Genomic DNA, 22,136 nt, shown 5'->3' with positions numbered 1-22,136 from the left:
AGCAATTTTAGCAGCCAGTAGAGATTATTTTTCTATTTGAAAATAAAACTTTGTCACAAATTTACTATTGTAGACTGCTTAAATAATTATAACATTTTTTGTTCTCATTTATAAAGTATACACTGGGATTTAGAAACACAGCTTTTGTTAAACGTATCACAGCATTTATAGTGTCTTAAATGCCTACAACATCATTGTAACTGGAAACAACAGTTTCTTTTGTTGTTGTCTTTTTTTTTCTATTACAGGTTGATTACATGCATTTTGCATGACACAAGCAAAATATATATATAGCTATTTACATGAATAGGCATGCATAATATACAGGAGAAAGTCTGTCAGACTAATCATGCAAAGAACAAGAAATTATCAAAATACAAGGTCTTCTGTGAGCTGGAAAAGACTTCCAACAATATTGGACAGTACTGGTACAAAAAATATATACAGAAAAAAAAATCTAGGTTTCATTTTCACTTACTCTTAACATGTTGAGAAACACTGGAAAATACATACCAAAAACTAACAGGAATTGTAAGAAGGGAAGAATGATCACGTTAAAAAATAGTGTTTCCTAAAATTTCCTTTTGTCATGGTGATATGCGAATTCACCTAGTTATTTCTTACCCATAAATGAGAAATTAATTAACTTCTTGAATTCATATAACAATACGGCAAGTCTCAGAGTAAGTGGCATTACTTTTTCTTAATGCCTGTGGTAAATTTGGGGATGCTAAAATTTGGAATAAAATGGACAACAGATTTGTATATAATGCCATAAATTTGCTCCATGGTGCCTTCCTCTTTTGTCTACTACAAAAAAGACAACTGTGACATATACCAGTGAACAGCGTGTTATAGAAGCCACAACAAATTTGTGTGCAATTCCTTGGCTTCATGGTGCTTTTTTTTTTTTTTTTTAATCTACCACAAAAAATTACAGCAATGATTAACACATATCAGCAAACAGTCTGTCAGAGAGTTTTACGAGGAAAATTTTAGTGTATACAAAGTTACTTAGCTTGTTAGGTAGAAAATATTAGGAAAATGAAAAATAGCACAGAAGAAGGTATGTAACTACTGAAATTAGTTGTGAAGCCTCACGAGGAGAGATTTTGCACTGTGAAGGTGCACATTTTGCACCATGTTTGCAGAATAAAACAGGAAAAACTGGGAGCTGAGAAGGTACTGTGAAGAGTTCAGGATATTGGATATAGGAGGTAGAGTGGTGTGCCAGGATTAGCAGGAATATACTAGACTTTGTAGGGAGGATCAAATTCAGACATTGGAAGCAGCCCTCTAAAATACTGAATAGGGTCAAACAACTGAATGAAGACTGTAACTGAGTGAACTGTGTATGAAGGCACATAAGGGGTGGTGAAAACACTGTTCCCCTAAAAAACAGAATTAGAGCAAATTAGGCTTATTTTTCAGGTACTACATATGAGACTTGTTCAAACAGTGACTTTTACTGTGAATAGTGCTCTCAGTAACTGTGGTAGTGCTCGTATCTTCATCTCCAACTGAACTTTCTGAAAAACAGTATAAAACTGTATATAGTTTCTCAAGCCTTTGTTCGTTTCCAAACCTACCAGGTTTCCATAGGTAAACTTCCATTACTCTTTTATAGCATGAATGGAGCATTTAATCGTTCTTTTTTTTTTTTTTCCCCAAAGCCAATTACACTTATTCATTAGACGATGATGGCATGAAATGACTTTAAGCATAACCTAATCTGCAAATTATCCAACCTGAAGTTATTTTATTTCCATACTCATGTTCTATTTGACACATTTTGAGACACTTTCAAGAAAATTCTAATTGAGCATACTGTACTTAAGACACTGATCTAAAATACATGTAAGCATTAATACCTGGTTTATTTTCATCATGAAAAGTACAGTATCAGACATCAACTGAATGATACTAAAATTAAATATTTTCTGAAATAAGCTGCATACTTAGGCAACTAGCAAATGAAATGTGTCTGAAATGCCTCATGTTTTACAAAAAGCATCTTTCTAAAAAATGTTTTGCTTCAGTAGGTAGCTGCCATATTCTGATTTAAGTTTGTTTGTGAAATGAATCCAGTCAATACAAGTCCATGGTATCACTATACCCTTTCTCTTATAAATCACAGCAATTTACTCAGTAGAAATGACCTAGACTTATTCTCTCATTCCGCCATAATCCAATCACTTCCTCTCATAAGCACTTTTCTCCTGGTTTTCACAATAATGCATTTTCTGTAACTAATAACCATCATTTCCTGATTATCATGCTTCTATCCTTGCAGAGGAATGTGGGTCTTATGGAGGTCAGGGTCATCTTTCCCATCCATCTGTGTCCTGATGCTAAGGCAGCAGTTAAGTGTGTTAGCTTAAACATAAGTCTGGATAGCCCATCATTTAGGATAATCCTCAAAAATAAGTCTGAATAGTCCAATCTTCTAACAGAAATTCATGCTTGCCAGTTTGGTTAAGACCAGCCCTTTTTCTTTTTCCCACCAAAATTTAAGTGTGAGGCTCACTTATTTCGTTTTATAATTACCTAAGTTACTTTTACATAAATTGAAACATTTATATCTTATACTAGACCATACTTAATCTCCAATATTGAGTTCTGAGAGAATGAAAGGAACACAGAAAACCAAGTTCTCCCAGGCAAAATCTATCTGGTATACAGCCAAAGTTTTTCACCACACAGAAATATTTTTTGAAGTGTACCAAGCAACTGGGTATCAGCAGGGATTGGGAAAGAAGGTAGCATAACTCTGCCCCATGCATCTTTGTCCTATCCTTCATAGGACATTCTAACATCTGGGATTTTCCTTTGTATCTTAGTATATCCTGGCATTAGGAGACTTGGAAGTATACCAAAAAGCACTGCATTGTGTAACTGTATGAGATCCAAAATAAGTTCAATGATCTCACTGCCCTTCATTTACCAGCTAACATCCATCCTTCAAAGTTTTTCTTAGAAAGTATGAATTCAGCCAATCTTATTCTCCTTATAAATACAAAAATGAAACTCAGTGGAGGAGCAGGTGTGAGGGAACAAAGTTCCCTTAGCTATGGAAAACATTTGTTGCCCTTTCCCTTCCTGTGACACAGCACTATGATCTTCTGTACTGGTAACTATATAAATCTAAGTTATGTTGAAAATATTTCATCTTGCAAAGCAGATTTGGCTCTTAGGTAATCCATCAGCTAAGCAATAACAGTGCCATCAAACTAGTTTATGAGACAGTAGGACAGTTCCTGTGAAAATAATCTGCAAGACAGAAGGCTGAATAGTTTATCTGGTTGTGAGAACTGGGCTGTACTGCATAACCTGTAACATTTTCCATGGAGTAACACTATAACTTCTTTCAATACAGAACACTGCCGTTATTTTTTGTTTGAAACATGAAAGTGAGTAGAAGAATCTTAAAAATGATTCCCTTAGCCTTAAGTTTACCTTCATAATGAACAACTGAAATAAAGAATTAAAGATCCTCACCTTTGTCATTGGATATTAAGAATTATTAGCTTTTGCTGCTGTAGCAGAACAGTCCAATACTCAACACTTGAAAATGTGAAGAATATCTTTACAGTTTCTTTTATGTATTTTTTGTTGTTGTTGTCAAGATTTCATCTCTTTATATTCTTGGAACCGAGTCTAACAGTTTTTTGCTTAAATGTTGTAAATTCTTGAATATAACTATAGGCTTGAGAGAAACAAAAAATTTCTGAGTACCCAATTATTTCATAAGCAAAATCATTTGAGTATTATTTCACAACCAAGGTAACATGTGTGGTTTGTTTGTTTGTTTGTTTGTGGGTTTTGGTTTTTTTTTCAGAAACAATGTCTTACAGAGGCATTTCTATAAAATCAGAATGGTTGCTAACTTCTGCCCTCAAATCTGCAAACACAACTCCCATTGATTTTAGGGGCTAAGTACTCAGGCTATTTTACATAGCATTTAAGCACCCTTAAGCCCTAACAGACCATGTATATTGGCTGGGTACCAGCAGACTAATCCAGAGGATGCTTGGCTCAGTCCATGAGGGAGAGGAGAGGGGGAGCTACAGAGAGAGAGGAGAGGGAGAGCTACACCTGTTCTGTGGATGCACTCTGCAGGGCTTCCCAGAGCACTGGACAAGTTTTTTTTGTTCACTCCCCAAATTTCTCTTCTCTGCTACAGGGAGTAACCTTTGCAAAGGAAAAAGAAGAAATAAAATTTCTTAGTCTATTTAATGATATTTTTACAGATGAGTCTGTGGAGTGCATAAGGTCAGGTAGCTGGAAACCTGCCTTTCACAAAGTCCAACCACTGCTCAGGGAGGATCTTGGCGCTGCTGAAGCTGCCAGCTGGCTACCCAGCTGTGACATGCCTCGTTCCTCTTTTTTCCTCCTCAGCTGATTGCCGTTGCCTCAGGAAAAAGACCATGCTCCCTTGACTCTGGGGCAGTATGTTTTATAGGCAGTTCATCTCTCTATGTGTCACTGATTTAGTTCACAGGTAATGTGTTGCTGCCCTCTTCTCCCACTATAGACACAGGCCAGGGGCCACTCACATCTGGGCTGGTGGAACTTCTAGAAACGTTTTTAAACAGGTTAATAGAGCACACTGGGAACCTAGTGCTGAGAACAACACTGCATCAGCATGGAAGTGGTTTGTGCAGTCAAGAGAGGCTTTTCTGCTTTTAACTTCCAACTCCTCAGAGGGACTGATAAGAAACTAATTCTTTCTTAAACCAAACTGACACTGTCTGGACAGGAAATCATAAAGATAATCCTATCTTTATGTGATCACATGTGTTTTGATTATCTGCCTCTCCGTCTGCTTTAAATCCCTATCTTTCCTAAGTTCAGCAATATTTTTTGGAAGAAAAGTATTTGCATGGACGTGGACCTGTTGAAGTGAGTCCACAGGAGGGCCACAAGGATGATCAGGGGGCTGGAGCACCTCTCCTTTGGGGACAGGTGGAGAGAGCTGGGGATGTTCAGCCTGGAGAAGGCTCCAGGGAGACCTTATAGTGGCCTTCCAGTACTTAAAGGGTGCCTACAGGAAAGCTGGGGAGGGACTTTAAAAGCTCATGTAGTGATAGGACAGGAGCTAATGGCTCTGAACTGAAAAAGCGTAGATTTAGATTAGACATTAGGAAGAAATTCTTCTCTCAAAGAGTGGTGAGGCACTGGCACAGGTTGCCCAGAGAAGCTGTGGATGTCCCATCCCTGGAGCTGTTCAAGGCCAGGCTGGATGGGGCTTTCAGCAATCTGGTCTGGTGGGAGGTGTCCCTGACCATGGCGGGAGGGTTGGAACCAGATGGTCTTTAAGGTCCCTTCCAACCCAAAGCATTCTGTGATTCATTCCAGGACATCTCAGCAGCTGAGATCTATCTATCTAATAGTACAAAATCTCTCAGAACTGCTAGCTCACAAGTTGCACAGCTTCTGTTAGCTATTTTTTGCTCCATCTGGAGTTTTTTTTTTTTTTTTTACTTTCATTTATAATATTGTATTTATTCACATCCCTCCAAAAAACACTGGACAAAGAGTCAGCGCACATGAGAACGACTCCATTGCTGATTCCAGTACTTTTCAGTCCAAAGGACTGCTTCTGTGCTCTATATGAAAAATGGGTTGTTGTGAAGTTCACTTTCACAGTGTCTAAATCTCTTTGTATGTTTGGGCTTAGAATTTCTCTATTGCAGTTTCTCATCTGCAAATGAAGATGACAATTTTCTTTACCTGGCAGAAAAATTTTGAGGTATTCAATGACAGAGGTATTTAAAGACAATGTTACTGCACAGAGAGTGCACAGATACCATGAGGAACAAATAAAAAAGATTTCTGCACTCACATCACATGATTGTTAAAACATGAACAGAACAAAGTAAGTTGGTAGACCACTGAATTGTCCTTGATACACAGCTATTTAATTCATTGGTCTCTACTAAGATTACTAAGTAAAAGAGGAATGGAGCGAAGGAGCAGTGATTTAGTCGGGCCACTCATGGTGGATCTCTTTTGCTCCACACAGACCAAAGGCCAGATCTCAAATGTGCTCTGACCTAGGCAGGCTGTGGACTGGTAGGAAAGGTTATATGTCCCCATGCCTAATTGCCCCATGCCTCAACTGCCTAAATAATTTATGTTTCATGTCCTTTTCTCTCAAATATGTAGTGACAACATATCTGTGACAATTAACTGCTCTTTGGAAACTTAAACCTCAGCTGAGGCATGTCAGCCCCATAGACATTACATGGCTACTCTGATCTGCAATCTCATTAGGTAAATAATGGTATTGAAAAGAAATCTTAATTTCTCTGAAAATATTCTTTATGTTCCACTGACAGGAATGTACAGCAGAACTTCAGAAAAGCGTTACTACATTAGAGAACAGGTTTTTAGTCAAAGAATTAAAAAGAAAAATAAAGACTACTTTTCATTGACACGCCCCACATACGACGATGAATTGAAAACAGCATATCAACCCAAAGTAGACAAAATTCAGATTTACCAACTCTAGAGGCAGACTAGGGCTGAGAAATTAAATTGTTGTTGAGCAAACAGTATATATAGTATAGCAAATAAAAGGTATTAAAATCTGAAGTAGTGTGAAGAGTACATACCTACCAAATGATTTATATCATATTTTGTACTTGAAGAGTTACAATAAAACCAATATTATAGGTCTATGAAGAAATAACTTCTACTAAGTGTTCCTGATTATTTAGATGACCACATTGTTATACACATTGTAATAGCAATATGACATATGACAAACATCCTTACTTACAGCCAGGAAGTGTTTGCGTAGAAATCCAAGGTGAAGAACTGCCATAACCAACATTTGTACTGGCAGCAACTGCAAATCTGTACCACCTGTATTTTTTTAGTCCATACACAGTCTCTTCTATCTTGTCATCCACCACATTTTCATATAAATATTGATGCATCTCATATTCAATACATTCCTTAATTTCCCAGTCACTGCAGTGGATGGACTGTAGCTGTGTGGTAATCTTGTAGTTTTGAAAGTAGCCAAAGATAGGTTTCGGTGATCTCCAGTTCAAGGTCACACTTGTTGATTGCACATTGGAAAAAACAATATCCCTGGGAGCACTAGGAACTGCAAATTAAAACATGTGTAAGATATACAACAGGGGCAGGGGAGGTTCAGGCTGGATGTTAGGAAAAGTTTCTCCACTAAGAGTATGGTCTGGAACAGGATCCCCAGAGAAATGGCCATGGCACCGAGCTGCTGGAGTTCAAGCAGTGCTTGGACAAGGCTCTCAGACATCGGGTCTGATTTTTGGTGGTCCTATGTAGAGCCAGGATTTGGACTCAATGATCCTTGTGGTTTCCTTCCAACTCAGAATATTCTATGATTATATGGTATCTTCATTTGAATGAAATTTTTTGCAACTATAACCCTTTTAACCAGTGTTTTTAAAATATTTTAATAAGCACATCTGATGAACCAAATTCAAGTTCCTATAGTTAATATGGAGCAATTCCATCGGTGTAACCTACACCAAACATATATAGGTGGGAAACATGTATAATAGCTTTTGAAAAAGGCAAATACTTTTAAATGTGGCATACAAGGCAAGCTTTGAGAGGTGTGACATTGCTGTTACTACGTTTGGGGTTATGTCTCAACTTGGGAAGGGAGCATCAAGCGAAGTTATTTTTGACCTACCCACAGCATCTCTTACTGCTCTTGCTAACTGAGATTCCTCACCTCTCACTTAGAAATACTCATTTGTAACCCTCTCTCTTTGTAACATGAAATCCTCAAACAACACCTCCAGGTTTAATTTTGTGTCCTGTTTCACCTTCTGAATGAAAAGTATCAATACATACATAACGTAGCTGTTTTACAAGCTGTTCAGTAAACTACAAATCAAAAACAAAACAAAACAAAACAAACAAAAAAAAAAAGGAACAATTAAATAACATGGCAATACAAGGCAAAAAAAAGAAACTTCCCATAAAGTTTGCCTCCGTGTATTTAAATGCATATGTATACATGGGTAAGCACAGATTTATATTCATGTGTGTGGAGACAGAAGTAGGGCATAGATACACACACACATTCATCCATATCTATATTAAGACAACAGTGTACTCTCAGCTCTTGCAGACTGGATGCAACATATGGTTTTGTGCTATATCAAATAGTCATACAGTAAGCTAATATTATCTCTAAGACCCTCTGTAAGATAATACTAATACTCTATGGCAAAAACTGTGCAGAGAAATCAGCTCAGAAATCATTTTGTGCACTTAGCTTTAAAGAGTGCTTTAGCCTTTTTGGGGGAAGAAGTATCGCTGGTAAAAGGAAACACATGATATATCCTCAAACTGAAACTGAAGAAGCCCCAAGGCTTACATAAAGAATAAAAGGATCCCAAGCCAATGTTACTGGGGAAGAAAGAGAAAAGCTTTTTTTTTTTTTCAGCCTTATGGTAGTGTCTGAGCTCAGCTTTCATCTGCAACAATTTGTTCATAAAACATCATAATGTAACAAGCTGAAGCCTCTTCATTAAATGTGAATATTTAACAAGAAAGAGATGTAGATTCAGAGTCAAACCAAGCTCTAACAACGAAAAAGTTGAGAAATCCAAACCCTTTCAAACGAGCCCAAAGAAGGTGGAGCCTGCAGGACAGAGGTCAGACACAGGAGCCGTGGGGACTTCCTCTGTCACAGCACACAGTAGCCCCATACGCTCCCAGCCTACTGAGCAGCCTACTAAGTAGACACAGACCAAAAGCTAACTGTCAAAAAAAGTCTCTGTCAGTGCCAACTTTCATCATAGTACTCTATAATATCAAAATCAAAATTGTTTTGCTCTGTTGTTATTACCATGAAGAGAAGAAAAGTACAGGAAGTAGTAAATAAAAACAAACCAGGTAGAAACTGTCTTGCTTGATCACAATTTTGGAGAGGTAATATTCAATTTATTCACTTTGGAAGAGACATAAGCACTGAAGTATTTTCTTAATAGTTCTATAAACTGTATTTGCTACTTATGCAAATTACATGGAAAGGTTTAGTTTATCCACTAGTTGCTGGAAGATAAAGACACAGAAATCTTCAATAATTTTTATGAAAATTCTGTATTCTTCTTTAAAAAAATCATGTACTCTATTAGAATATAGACTGTTAATATCTGTTCAGATACTGCAAAGAATATTAATCGTACACACTCCATTATGATGGTGATAAAATTTGAGATAGAATGGATAAAGCCGTTTGACTGAAATAAAAGTTATCACCAAGTCTTACCCTGAACTTGAATTAAAATAAAGTAGTTTTAAGACCCAATGCTATACATTCCAGGAAGTCAAAAATCAAGAGTCAGCAATTCCAAAGACATCAGATCAGATCCAAACTAAGATAATTTAAGAAAATTTCATCCTCCTCCTCAGTCAGAAGAGATTACTCTTTTTGTTTTTTTTTTATGGAATATGACCTAACCATCCTGGGCACGTGACTAGGAGTTTCTGCTTTGATGGGAACACCTATCATTGGATGGCTTGGAATAAAAATGTGAAAGGAAGCAACATGGAGATCAAAACAACAGGCCCTAATGCCTCTTAGTCTATCACCATTAACTTCCATCTGCTGAAAACTGATTATTGAACAAGACTCCCATTTAAATGGAAGACAGGATTAAATACTGAAAAAGCACCCTACATGGAGCTTAAAGCTTTCTGCCTGGGGATAGGGAAAATGATTCAATATATTCTGATGCCTCTTCATCACAACATTTTAAGCAGAGCAGGTTTTAAAAAGCAACATAGATCTTACCATAATCAAGGATTCTGGTAGAAAACCAGAACCACAAGTGTCTGTCTGAATATAATAAAGGGAAAACTTAGAAACAGGGGTTTGGGACAAAGTACATAGCAACTGCTCAATTGTTGGGTGCCAAAAGGAAGGTGGAAATATATACCCATTCCCAATGTACAGCTGGTAGATCCACATCTGGCACAACTGCAGTCTCTGTGCATCTAAAACTAGACAGGTTGAAGATGTGAGTTGCTGGTAGAAGTCGCATGCTAGCCAGCATCGTGGGCTTTCCTTCTCAAGGAGAGTATTCTGGTCTCCCAGTTTCAACAGGGTTGATGCTATTTTAAAGACCTGAGAACTAACGATGCTGTAGTAAAGGCAGAAAAGATGCTTGGCTGTTTGACAGAACTACAAATTGTTTCAGGAAAAATAACAGTGGCTGTGATTTGTGGGTTCTCACACACCACTACGGTCTAATAATGCCAGCCTCTTCGAGCTCTCCATGTACCTGGTGGGAAGAGACAAACTCCCAGAGAGTAGGGGAAAGAAAGGAAGGGAAGAAAAACTGTTTCTCTTTCCATTTGTTACCTAGAGAAGGGTCCTTTTTCCCACTAACTACAGGGGGATCCCATAAAAATTCTTCTCACAAGACTGGAGATAATCTCTGTGATTACCCCAGTGAGTAATACTACAGCAAACCCACCATTTTGAAAGATAAGATTGCAGGTATAAACACAACAGATATATTAGACAGACTTCTTACATACAAAAGCATTTATTTCTATTTTATGTCACTTTTTTTTTTCCCCGGTTTACTAAGACACATATATGCAAACTATTTCTAACCTACAAAAAACCTACTCAGTAGAAGACACAGGAAATTTTTCTGTGCCAGCACCTAGACAGATTTTTAAAAGGGAATCAGAGCCTTAAAATCAGCTTAAAATCTAGTTCATTTTATCTCATTTCTTGAATGGAAAAATGAATTGTAAATGTGATCTTTGTTAGAGCAAATGAAAAGCTGAGATCTGAATCTGGAGTAAATCACAAGGGTGCTGTGAGGGCCACAGTGAGGAGCAGTGACACCCAGTGGCACAGTCTCTTTTGCACTTGATGACTGTGTTCGACGAGACAATTTCAAGACAACTATGCTATTGGGTTACAGATACAAAGAGGATTACAATTACTCCAGCATGGAGAATCAGATTTCCATTCCTCAGGAATGACTAAAATTCCCCCAACTTCTTCCCTCCACAGATGGTACTGATTTGAACAAACCATTCCATGCTTCCTAGAGTAATCATGCAGCTTGTTTAAATTTTCTAAACATGACTCAACTATGATGAAGTGATCACTGTTCACACTAAAAGCAACTGAAGCCAAAAATTGTATCTGTGAATTATTCTTTCAGATTAAATTGGAACTATAACAAAGACTTATCTATCTGCTCTAAGATACTCCCACATTGTTACAAGCCTAAAAGAAACTATTATTCTTCCTGACTTCCAGAAAGGTGCATTTAAAGAAAAAAACCCTGAAAAGATGTGCTTGGGGTGGTCTAGGTCACAAATTGTCTGTGTCTGTATCCTGATTACTTTGTGGGAATTCTAGTGCTAATCACATATTTAAATTCCCTGGGAATCATGGGTAGGATCCCTTAAGTTCGTCATCATTCAGCCAACAGTCTTTCCCTATCCAATTATATTGCATTTGCTATAATTCATTTACCTTTGGGTGTAAGGAGGTTTTCAAAGTCTGTAATTTTTGGTGCAATGTACTCTATAGTTTTCAATTTAATAGCTTTTAATTCAGCTTCTGAAAGCCAGCCAGGACGCCGGCGGAGAGGCTGGCTGTGAAATGCTGGTAATTCCGTTTCTGGATAGGAGGAGGAATTAGGTGTTTTCAGGTTCATCCACCATTGTTCACATGATGGCCAAACTCCAAGGAAAAGTGCCCGGAGCCAGATCCACATGGGATTTTAAGCTCCTAAAACCTATTTACGTGCCTGAACTCCTACTGAAGTTGACAGGAAGTTAAGCACCTAAATATAAGTTACTTTCACAGATCTTGGCCCCAGTTCCCTATGCTCGTCTGGCTGCAATGCTAATCAGCCCTTCCAAAGTTGGCAGACTGCTCTGAGATTAACTTTTTATTTGAGAACCTAAATGAAAGGAAATTCCTGGTAGAAAAGGCACCTGACTGTACAAAGAAGACTCAGGTAAGTTGAACTGGGCCAGTGGAACTAGTTTAAAGCAACAGAAACACTTGGTAGAAAAAATCTTATTTGCAATGCAAAGATAACCTAAGGGCAGCAAAGGACACAGAAAAAAATCTACTGAGAAAAGAGAGCAGTTACGGCTTTCCATAAAGACTTCTGTGGAAAGCAATGACTACAGCTGCGCGGGCCGGGAACAGAAGACAGTAATATGATATGGCATAGTTCCTAACGAAGTTAATAAAAAAACTCTGCCTACAGAACAGCTGCTTGTAGCTGGAGTTTGGATTAAAAGAACAGCGGCAGCCTAGAAGTCTGTTGGGTGGTATTAAGAGTATCAACAGGAGGAAAGTGAAGAACAAAGTAGAACAGATAGCAGTGGGCACACAATGAAATAATATTCAGAAAATTGAGGTATTGGAAAAGCAGATTAATATTCCATATTGCTTATCTCTATTAATTTTTGAAAGCTTTGTTACCCAAAGGAGTTTCCTGGGTTAAGCTGATATCCCTGATGATACTAAATACTACTCTAGTATGGACTGCTAACTCCTTGTGAGATAAAGTTCTGCTTGGTATGAACAAGGACATTGCAAATAGGTCCCAGATGATTTTACTAACATAAAAATGTAAAAAACTGTAGACTATTTTTCCCATGACTTGGGACTGATACTATCAGACATGCTTTAAAGGAAATTGCACAGTTGAGAACACGTCTTAAAAAAGCCTCCTTGAACTAGACCTCTGAGTCCCTAGCACATTAGAAAATTCAGTATCTAACTGTGGGGTCTAAGAAATGAAAGATCAAGTCTTACATATCTAAGGATAAATGCACACCTTGAAACTAAGCTTAGAAAAGTAGTGAATAACTATCAATATTCTTGAGTCTTAAATCAAGAATGCCAAGCTTACCAACAAACTGGACTACTGTCTACTTTTCAGTAAACAACGTATTTGACCTCAAAATGCTTTCAACATCAGCTTTGTATGTATATCTTGCCACCATTTCTTTTATGTTCTGAGTTGACCTAGTCTTTACAAAAAAAGTTCTTTCATCCTACACTATATGATTCCTCTATTCTTATCCAACTTCTTATAAAAATAACATCAATGCAATTTCATTAGCAGCCACCAACTGATCACTTCATTTGTCTAGTGAAGACCTGCCATCAACATCAAAGCCATTAACTTACATTTGGAGATATCAACTAATGAGAAAATCTAAAAAAAGATCCACACTATTAGGAAAGTAGACATCTGGAAAAGAAAGCAGTTTCAGTCATCTTGGAAAGAAGTGTTTCAAAGATTCTTAGTCATGATTCACCCCATGTTTTTGTGATGCTTCTGCTTTAATACATATTGGAAATGTGAGCTTATAGCACTTTTTGAACATGTGAAACATACTTCTCTTATCTGTAGTAGTGATATGGAACAAAGTTCTTCCATTTTCCATACTGGGGCTCTGCAACAAGTGATTCCTCTGGATAACCAGGCCAAAACACTGCACTTCCACATCATGCTTGGGACCCTCAGGACTGCTTTAAGGTACTGACTTAAACGATTCTTTCACTGCATTATGGGCATCTGTAGTTCTCTTTACAAGTTAATGAAGAAATTCATGCAACCCCAGCTCCTAGAGCTGCCATGTCCTATGAAAAGAATATATGGTGGTAGAAACAAACCATTTATTTGCGTATGAAGAAGGTTTTAAGCCCATGCTACATTTTGTGTTCCTCACAAGCCTAAATGACAAAGGTGACCACATTTCCTAGTAGGCACCTCCAACTCAGAGGTACAAAACCAGAATCTTTATAGGTTCACTTATTCAGAGAATAAACATGTTTTAGCACAAGTAACAACAAATGATGATATTTTGCCAGCTCCACACCAGAAGACCTAAGAAACTTTCCTATTACCAACCCTTTCAGGCACTCCTCTTTTTCATCCACAAAGCATACGTCTGTGTACAGCTACAACTTAGCATAGGCCAGCAAAATTAAGCTCAGATTAAATTAAAAAAAGTTTCATGGACAATTTCCTAGAAATATTTCATTTAAATGGAAGTTATGAATGAATCTCTGTTTAGCAGAAAACAAATAGTAAGGACTGTAACCATAGTACAATGTGGTCCTCAACCTGTTCCAAGATTCTGTGTTCAGTCATAATATTAAATAGGACCAGTAGTAATGAGAGAAAAATTACTCTGCACATGTTAATTTTATGATCAATACAGTTAATATTTTCAGAGAATAATAAGAAGTACAAGAAATATCTAAATTTTAAAAAATTGACAGCAGCTGCAGTTTTCTTTTGGTTATTTATACTTTGAACCCTCCAAGCGGCTTTTAATTCTTTTACTTTTATTCTTAACTGAATGGCTATTACACTAGCCCCAGACTTCTGAGTTACCTGAAGCTGCACAGCTTTACTGTCTTTCTGAGAACTATCCTAACAATTTATGGATCTTTTTCCCTTCTAAAAATTCACTCAACCCTAATGAAATTTAATTTTAATGTATGCATTTTCTTGAAAATAATCCAAGGGTAGCTATTCAGTCATAACTTTCCAAATCATTTTTGCATGTGTGCTTGCTATATTGTCTTTCAAATATCGCATGATATTTTTAAACACAAAGTAACATTACCACTACAAAGTTGACAGTTTTTGTAACATGCTGCAGCCTGGCAGAAGTGGTTTACCATGACAATGGAGCTAGATTAGACACAAAATACTACTAATCTCCTCATAAATTTAATCTTTATGATTCATGTTTAATTTTACCCAGTTATGAACAAAATTACCTAAAAAAAAAAAAGAAGTCAAATAATCTTGGTAAGAATGCAAAGGTCAAACACTATGCAGTGAGACACTGAGCCAAATTCGATTTCACTTTATGTCAGAAATAAATGCATTGTCAGTGACTCAGTGCTGGCTACATATTCTGTGACTAATCTTAGACCACCATAAATAAGAAGCTGACAACAGCTATAAAACTGTTTCCATTCCCAACCATGAATCTCCAATTCCTAGTAGCCAGTCACCACAAAACAATTCATGCAAACACACAGTAAAGGAAATGTCCTAATAATAACTAGTTTGCTGTAAATATGACTAAGCAACAACCTGTAAGACAAATACTAAAACAGCAAGAAAGAGTTTGTGCAGTGTATGTACCAAAAAAAAACCAAAAAAACAAAAGACGGGTTGTAGTATAAACCCTTCACTCAGGCAACTCTTAGTGATAAGATACATCAGCCACGTATTGTTAGAAAATAAAGTCTGTTTGTTTTTGTTTTATTTTCTCCTGCTAGTACAACTCTACATAATGTAGACCACAACAGGCTAGTAGTTTGTCTTTCAATCTCATGGCTAATACCACTTCCACAGTTTTTCCAGGCTTTCCTCAAGCACTAATTAACATCCAACCCCAAATTCCTCAGAAATTGCAACAACTAACTTTCACAGGTGCCAGGCTTCTTTGACACTACCAGCAGCCTTTCTCCACTTTCCATGAAGTAGGCAACCCAGGAAGCCTCCTGTTCTCATCTGTACCAGAGGGTAAAATGCCTCCTATAAACCTGTCTCCAAAACTTTCTGGTTTTGGACGAGTCCAGTTTTAATCAGGCATTGGTTTGCCAGTCTGGGCACCCATCCCCAGTTTCAGTCTTACTGTAGCTCTCAGTCAGGACTGACTTTTCACCATCCAAAGGGTGGAGAGATACAACTGCAATTCAGAAGTGTTCTTAGGTGCATGCTCACACGCATCCATGTTCAGTGCAGCAGTTAACCTCAGTACATATTTCCAGCTACTGCTGTAAGATATAAGCGTGGTTATCTCTAATATTTAAAAACACTTCCTTCAAAAAAAGATTTTGAACCCTGTCAATGGACAGAAGTTTCTGAGCTAACAAGAGGAAAGATGACCCAGATAGAGTTCATAAATCTCCAATAAGCCAGAAAGGATGGGACCCACTGTATTCTAAAAAAGGAGAAAGAGGAAGCCCTGTTTCTTCCCTTCCACTATTAGAATCAAGTTTAGAAAAAAAAAAAAAAAAAAGAAAAAAAGAGAAGGATTTAGCTGCCTGTAGTGAAGCAGGTATTTTGGGCCTGCTTGCCTCTTGGTTATCACTTAAATTAAACAAAAGAATTAGCTTCAGTAATCTGTTACCTCTTTCTGGAAGTGTACTGGCATTACATATCTGTTCTTCACCATCACCAGCAGATGTTGCAGCTTTTATTTTAAAATGGTAAGAAATATTAGAAAGCAGATTTCTAAAAATATGCAGCGTATCATAAGATGAAAAATTTGTAGAACTTCCTTCAACTGTTACGATGTAATGAGTAATCACACCGTTGGATGAAGCAGGGGGGTCCCATTGCACTAGGATCGATTGCCAACTCATTGCAATACAGCGAACATTCTGGACAACATCTGGGACTTAAAAGATACACATACACCAGAGGTTAGTATTCCCACACAATTGAAATTGTACTCACAGAACAATATCATTGGAGAAGCAGCCATAATATCAAAGACAGGGTTAAACGTTCCAGAGGCAGACAAATAGATATTGTAATAAAAATGTGTTGAAAGAACAAAAATATGTCTTTGTCCTTATTATATGGTTCATTTCTGAACAGCATGAACATGAGTGACGCAAGTACTTGACACAGAAGAGGCCATCTATCTGTCTTTTTCCTTGTTGTGTACTCCAGTTTTATTTTCTCATCTTGTATTTCCCTACGTTTTTGTAATCAAAATGTAGTAGAACATACACAGTAGTGTGAAACTCATACACTCCACAATAGCATCAACAGCAGAAATTTCTTTTGTCTCTTAGCTCTGTTTCTTTTAGACACTGAATCAGCTCTCTCTGTCCTTTCAGCTCAGGCATGACCTGCATATAAGTCACTATGCAGGCTTCAGAGCTTCCATATCAATGCTATTACCTTATTGCTCCCCACCTCCTTGCTGGTTCTAGTAGGAGAAATTTTAAATGCTTATAAAAATTGAATAAAAGGTATCAAATATTAAACTCATGCTTAAAATAGAGCATTTACATGTGAACAACTGATTAAATAGAACAATGAATTGTATCTCAGAAAAGGCTAAATTGCTGGCTGTACCAGCTAAGAGAAAGTGAATACATAATGAGGGGTGGCCCCACCTATCTCCTCTACTGAAACACGTCCAGGAATCCATAAAATAGTGAAAGAACTGTTACTGAGGAAACAGATATAAAGGGAAACATGTTAACTATCACTGCACAAAGGTAGATGAATCTCTTTAAAACGATTGTCTTTTCAGTTTGAAGAATAGTCTTTTCACAAAATCTGAGAAAAAGATTAAAAATGGCTAGACCACACTTCCATGGGCAATGTCTTTCCAGCACTCCTGAAGTAAGTACCAGGGGAATGGACTGTCAGTGATGGAATGAGACAACTGAGGGGTGACTGTGGCTCTTGGGCAGCACAGCCTCCACCTGCAGGGATCCAACAGCCAACGTGAACCAGTTTAGTGATGGTCCAGATTTTTCATGGTGTTCTAACAGCTGGCTACAATAAACAGCATTTTTTCTTTTTCCAAAACTGATGTTTTATCAGCTCTGGAAATAATACACACTGGAAGTGTGATCTTGAAAAATCACAGTCACCATCTGGAACCTTTTGATATTTTCTCTACTTCCTTTGCTATCAGTGCAAGGGAACTTGGGAGATCAGACATGGCCCTCTATCCAAACCCAGTCCTCTGGTTTTGACAGCACTTGTACAGTAGAACAGCATGGCACATGACAAAATTCCACGTAATTAATTAACTAGATCAGTTATATTGCACAGCCCTCCCCACTTGTAAGGAAGAACAACGTGTAACAAATTATGTATTTAATTAGAGACTTGTTACCCTTTCTAAAATAAATAATAAAAAATTTTTAAAAATTACATTTGTTTAATAGAATTTCTAGTTCATTTGCCAATCTTTTGTCCATTTTTTTTGGTACTGCTAAAGTTTCAGTTATTTCCACAGGGATCTGAATTACTGCTTTGATCTGCAAAGTCTGATATCTATCTAATTTTCCTCCCTTTATCTGTGATGCTATTAAAAGAATTATAGTAGTCATATAAGCCTCTCATTTCAGATGAGGACATTTCTAATTCTACACTTCCAACATCAAACCCAGTCTACTCGGTACAATAGGAATGGGAATTGGTGCTACACAAGCAGAAGACAATGAGATAGTGTTACGTTATGCTTTCTTTGGAGAGAAGAGGAAGGCTGCTGTTCAGTAATACAAGGAAAATTTACACAAACAAAACTGCAGCTCACAAAAAGTCACGTCTAACCTGATTCCATTGTTGTAAATTGGACAGCATGACTGAACTGATTGCCGTTCCCAAGTCTGGTAAATGCAGATACACTGATAAAGTAAGTGCTGAACGGTTCTAATCCAACAAGGTTTGCCTCATTGTCTGAACCTGAAACATTCTTAAAGAGGAAAAATTATTAGTACACAATTAATCTTTTTGAACATTGTGGGCCTCACCTTGAACATGCTGAAAAGAAGAGATTTAGAGCTACAGTCTTGCTATAGTTTTGCTACAGGTTGTTTAGAGCTATAGTTTTTCCTCTTCTACTCTCAGTAGCTTTCAGTCAGACAAAGTAGTCCCTGAGCTCAACTAAAAGGAATGCAGGGTCAAATTCTTCCTTCCCTTTCTCCTCTCCCTCTTTCAATGTAGCTTGTGAGGAAGATATGCCAAAGGATGGTATCATAATTACATAGCATTTTTAGAACAGATTAACTCCACGTATGTCTTTTTTTCACCAATACTGAGAACTCTTGTTACCTCCACACCACCTTATCAACCCCCTCTCACCTTCTGCTTTCTTACTACATGTCTTCAATGGAAAAGGTCATGGGTCATAGCTCAACATTTCCTTCACTTTACCTGAGTCAGACACATGGACTGATGAAGAGCTAAAACCCACAGTTTGGTTCCTCATAGCAGTGTTTCAGAGAATCACAGAATGGTTAAGGTTGGAAGGGACCTCCAGAGGTCATCTCGTCCAATCCCCCTGCTCAAGCAGAGCCACCTACAGCAGGTTGTCCACGACCATATCCAGACAGCTTTTGAAGATCTCCAAGGAAGGAGATACCTCCCTGGGCAGCCTGTGCCAGTGCTCCATCACCTGCACAGTGAAGACATGCTTCCTAATGTTTAGACGGAACCTCCTGTGTTCCAGTTTGTGCCCATTGCCGCTTGTCCTTGCACTGGGCACCACTGATAAGAGCCTGGTTCTGTCCTTTTTGCACCCTCCCCTCAGGTATTTATACACATTGACAAGATCCCCTGTGAGACTCCTCCAGGCTGAGGAGTCCCAGCTCTCTCATCCTCTCCTCATAGGAGAAATGCTGCAGTCCCTTTGTCATCTTAGTGGCCCTCTGCTGGACTCTTTCCAGTAAGTCCAAGTCTCCCTTGTACTGGGGGACCCAGAGCTGGACACAACGCTCCAGGTATGGCCTCACCAGTGCCAAACAGACAAGAAGGATCACCTCCCTCAACCTGCTGGCAATACTTTTGGCCACCATTAGATTATTTTGCAGCAAGGGCACACTGCTGGCTCATGTAAAACTTGGTGTCTGCCAGGACTCCTACGTCCTTTCCTGTAAAGCTCCTTTGCAAGTGGGTGGTCCCCAGAATGTCCTGGTGCCTAGAGTTGTTCCTCTCCAGGTGCAGGACTCTGCATTTCTCCATGTTGAACTTCATGAGACCCTTGTCAGGCCACCTCTCCACCCTGTCAAACTCTCTGGATGGCAGCACAGCCCTCTCGTGAGTCAGCCATTCCATCCACTTTCATGCCATCCACAAATTTACTGAGGGTATCCCATCGTCCAGATCATTAATGAAGATAAGCAGGACTGAACCCAGTACTGACCCTTAGGGCACTCTGCTTACTGGCCTCCAACTAGACTTTGCACCACTGAACCCTATCCTCCTGGTCCAGCAGTTCAGTCAGTTTTCAGTCCCCTTCACTGTCTGCTTATCCAGCCCTTACTTCAATGGCTTCTCTAACAGAGTCTTATGGGGGACACAGAGCATTCAAGTAATATTTTGTGCATGTTTTGAAAGGACTCTAATAGCAGCAGGGAGAGAGCTAAACTTCAGCAAGAAAACCTGGCGAGCATTTTGTGGGATTCACATCATCAGGGAATTATGGTGACTAACTTCAATATTTCTAAATAAATTGCTCTGCCTCTCTCACTGCCACAATCTAAATCCAGTTTCTTGGCCACTACATTACATAACATGAAGAAGCATTACTTTATATAACAGGAAGAAACTTGGAGCTCAGCAGATGTATTCAAATACTGCTGCCAGTTTCTGTAATCTAATTTGGTTTAAGTCTGCCACAGATAGACCATGGCCTTCTTTGGTGGCCTTCATGAGCTCTCAAAGAACATGATTCCAAAGGCAGCTCTCTATAAAGAGCTCTCTTCCTCTTCCATATCTGCGTTCTGTCCCCCCTCCTCCAAAGACCGTGGAAGAATCTGGATCATGACAGCCCTTCATTCACCATGGGGAACAGACTGCAAAGACTGCACAGCAGGCCACCTCATGGGGAATGACTACTGCAATGGATAAGCTTAACAACAGCACAAGCACTTCCCTTGCATGCTAAGTCTCTGGAACTGGTGAGGGAGTTTGTCAACACAGTATCACAGTGTACCTCACACTGTATGTCTTAAGCTCATAGCTGACTGCAGCAATGCCTTTTCACTGTAACTTTTAGCCATGTCTCAGGTGAACAGAACTCACTATTTAGTTTCTAAACCTGAGATGCAATCCTGGTCTCACTTGCTGCCCTTACAGTTCATGGCACATATTTGATGCCATGCCAGCAACCAGACATAAATGCCTTGACCAATTTCTACATCTAATTTTATAGCTTCTATTTCAGTTAAAATTTATTCTGTTACTCTGTAAAACAAACAAACAAACAAACAAAAAATGCAAACCTCTAAACATTTTAAAACTATTTTTCAAGATGACAAGAAATTTCTTTCCTTCCTTTTTAATCTTGGAAGCCCACAGATACTAGATGGCTACACATAGGCAGATACAAGTCACTTCTGTCATTTTCTAACAACAAACTTACAATGAAATATGAACTAAAGATTAATAAAGCTCATCATTAATGGAATATTAGAAGCTGAAAACAAATTAAGATGTAGACATATTTTTCTATCTAATTTTAAAAATTGAGTTATAGACATTGTGGGATGGTAAGTAAGCTGTCTTAACAAAAAAGAATTTATAGGAGCTCCATAATTCTAGGAGCATAAGAGACATTTAAAGTATTTGTCATAAATGTTGTTTGTAAAACATTAAAAAAGCATTTATCTGCCAAAGAAATTAAACACAAATATTACAAACATACCTGATAAAATATTTTTTCAGTGTTGTTTTGATAAATCTTAAAATTATATCTCATAATAACACCATTTGGCTGAGGACTTGGATCCCATTTTAGCCACACAGAATCTGAAGTGTAATTGGTAATGGTCAAATTCTGGGGTGGAGCTAATGGCACTGCAAAAAAGAAATGCTCTTGACTTACAAATTACAAATAAACCAGGCAAAACCAAACATAGCAGCAGAACATATGAACATTTGTTACTATTTCAATCTGAACTCAACAAAACAGCACTTCATTTCTATCTTTTTGTTTGTTTCTTTCTTTTTGAAAAGAAACAAATTCCATTAACCAGGAATATGTTTAATCAGCGAGGGATCTTCTCAGATACCTACGAAAGCTATTTGTCACTTAAACAGGCCCACTGTCAGAGCTAAGACACTTAAAAAGTCATAGTACACATATCTTGGAATTAAATATATTTCACTTCCTAAAGCTTATAGTGAGCACAACTCAATATATATCTACAAGAGAACATCATTTACCACACAGGTGGGAGGAGGTCCATGTAAGGGTGACCTGAAAGAATGTCAGAAATGTTTTCATGTTTTGTATTTTTTTAATTATGTACATAGGAGAGAAGAAGAGGAAGGTATTGTTGTTTGCTTCAAAATCCCTGACACTTCGCCAACTGATGAATTCCAAAGGAAAAAACATTCTTT

General features: G+C 38.0%; 1 protein-coding gene across 7 annotated transcripts in view; it reads right to left on the bottom strand.

Annotated features, from left to right (window-relative positions):
- The window catches only part of PTPRQ (protein tyrosine phosphatase receptor type Q), a 138,235-nt gene that overhangs the window by 44,480 nt on the left and 71,619 nt on the right, over nt 1-22,136 (bottom strand). For all 7 annotated transcript variants that reach the window (XM_080584383.1, XM_080584380.1, XM_080584384.1 and 4 more), the window contains 4 exons: nt 21,439-21,590; nt 18,345-18,486; nt 16,171-16,440; nt 6,785-7,117 (listed from right to left, as the gene is read on the bottom strand). In XM_080584383.1, the coding sequence (XP_080440509.1) occupies nt 6,785-7,117; nt 16,171-16,440; nt 18,345-18,486; nt 21,439-21,590 (897 nt within the window). The remainder of the gene's footprint in view (nt 1-6,784; nt 7,118-16,170; nt 16,441-18,344; nt 18,487-21,438; nt 21,591-22,136) is intronic.

The sequence above is a fragment of the Anser brachyrhynchus genome (genome assembly GCF_964034855.1).
Source record: "Anser brachyrhynchus genome assembly, chromosome: 1".
Lineage (NCBI taxonomy): Eukaryota > Metazoa > Chordata > Aves > Anseriformes > Anatidae > Anser > Anser brachyrhynchus.
Note: the sequence above shows the minus strand (reverse complement) of the source record. Positions and strands in the feature narration are given on the sequence as shown.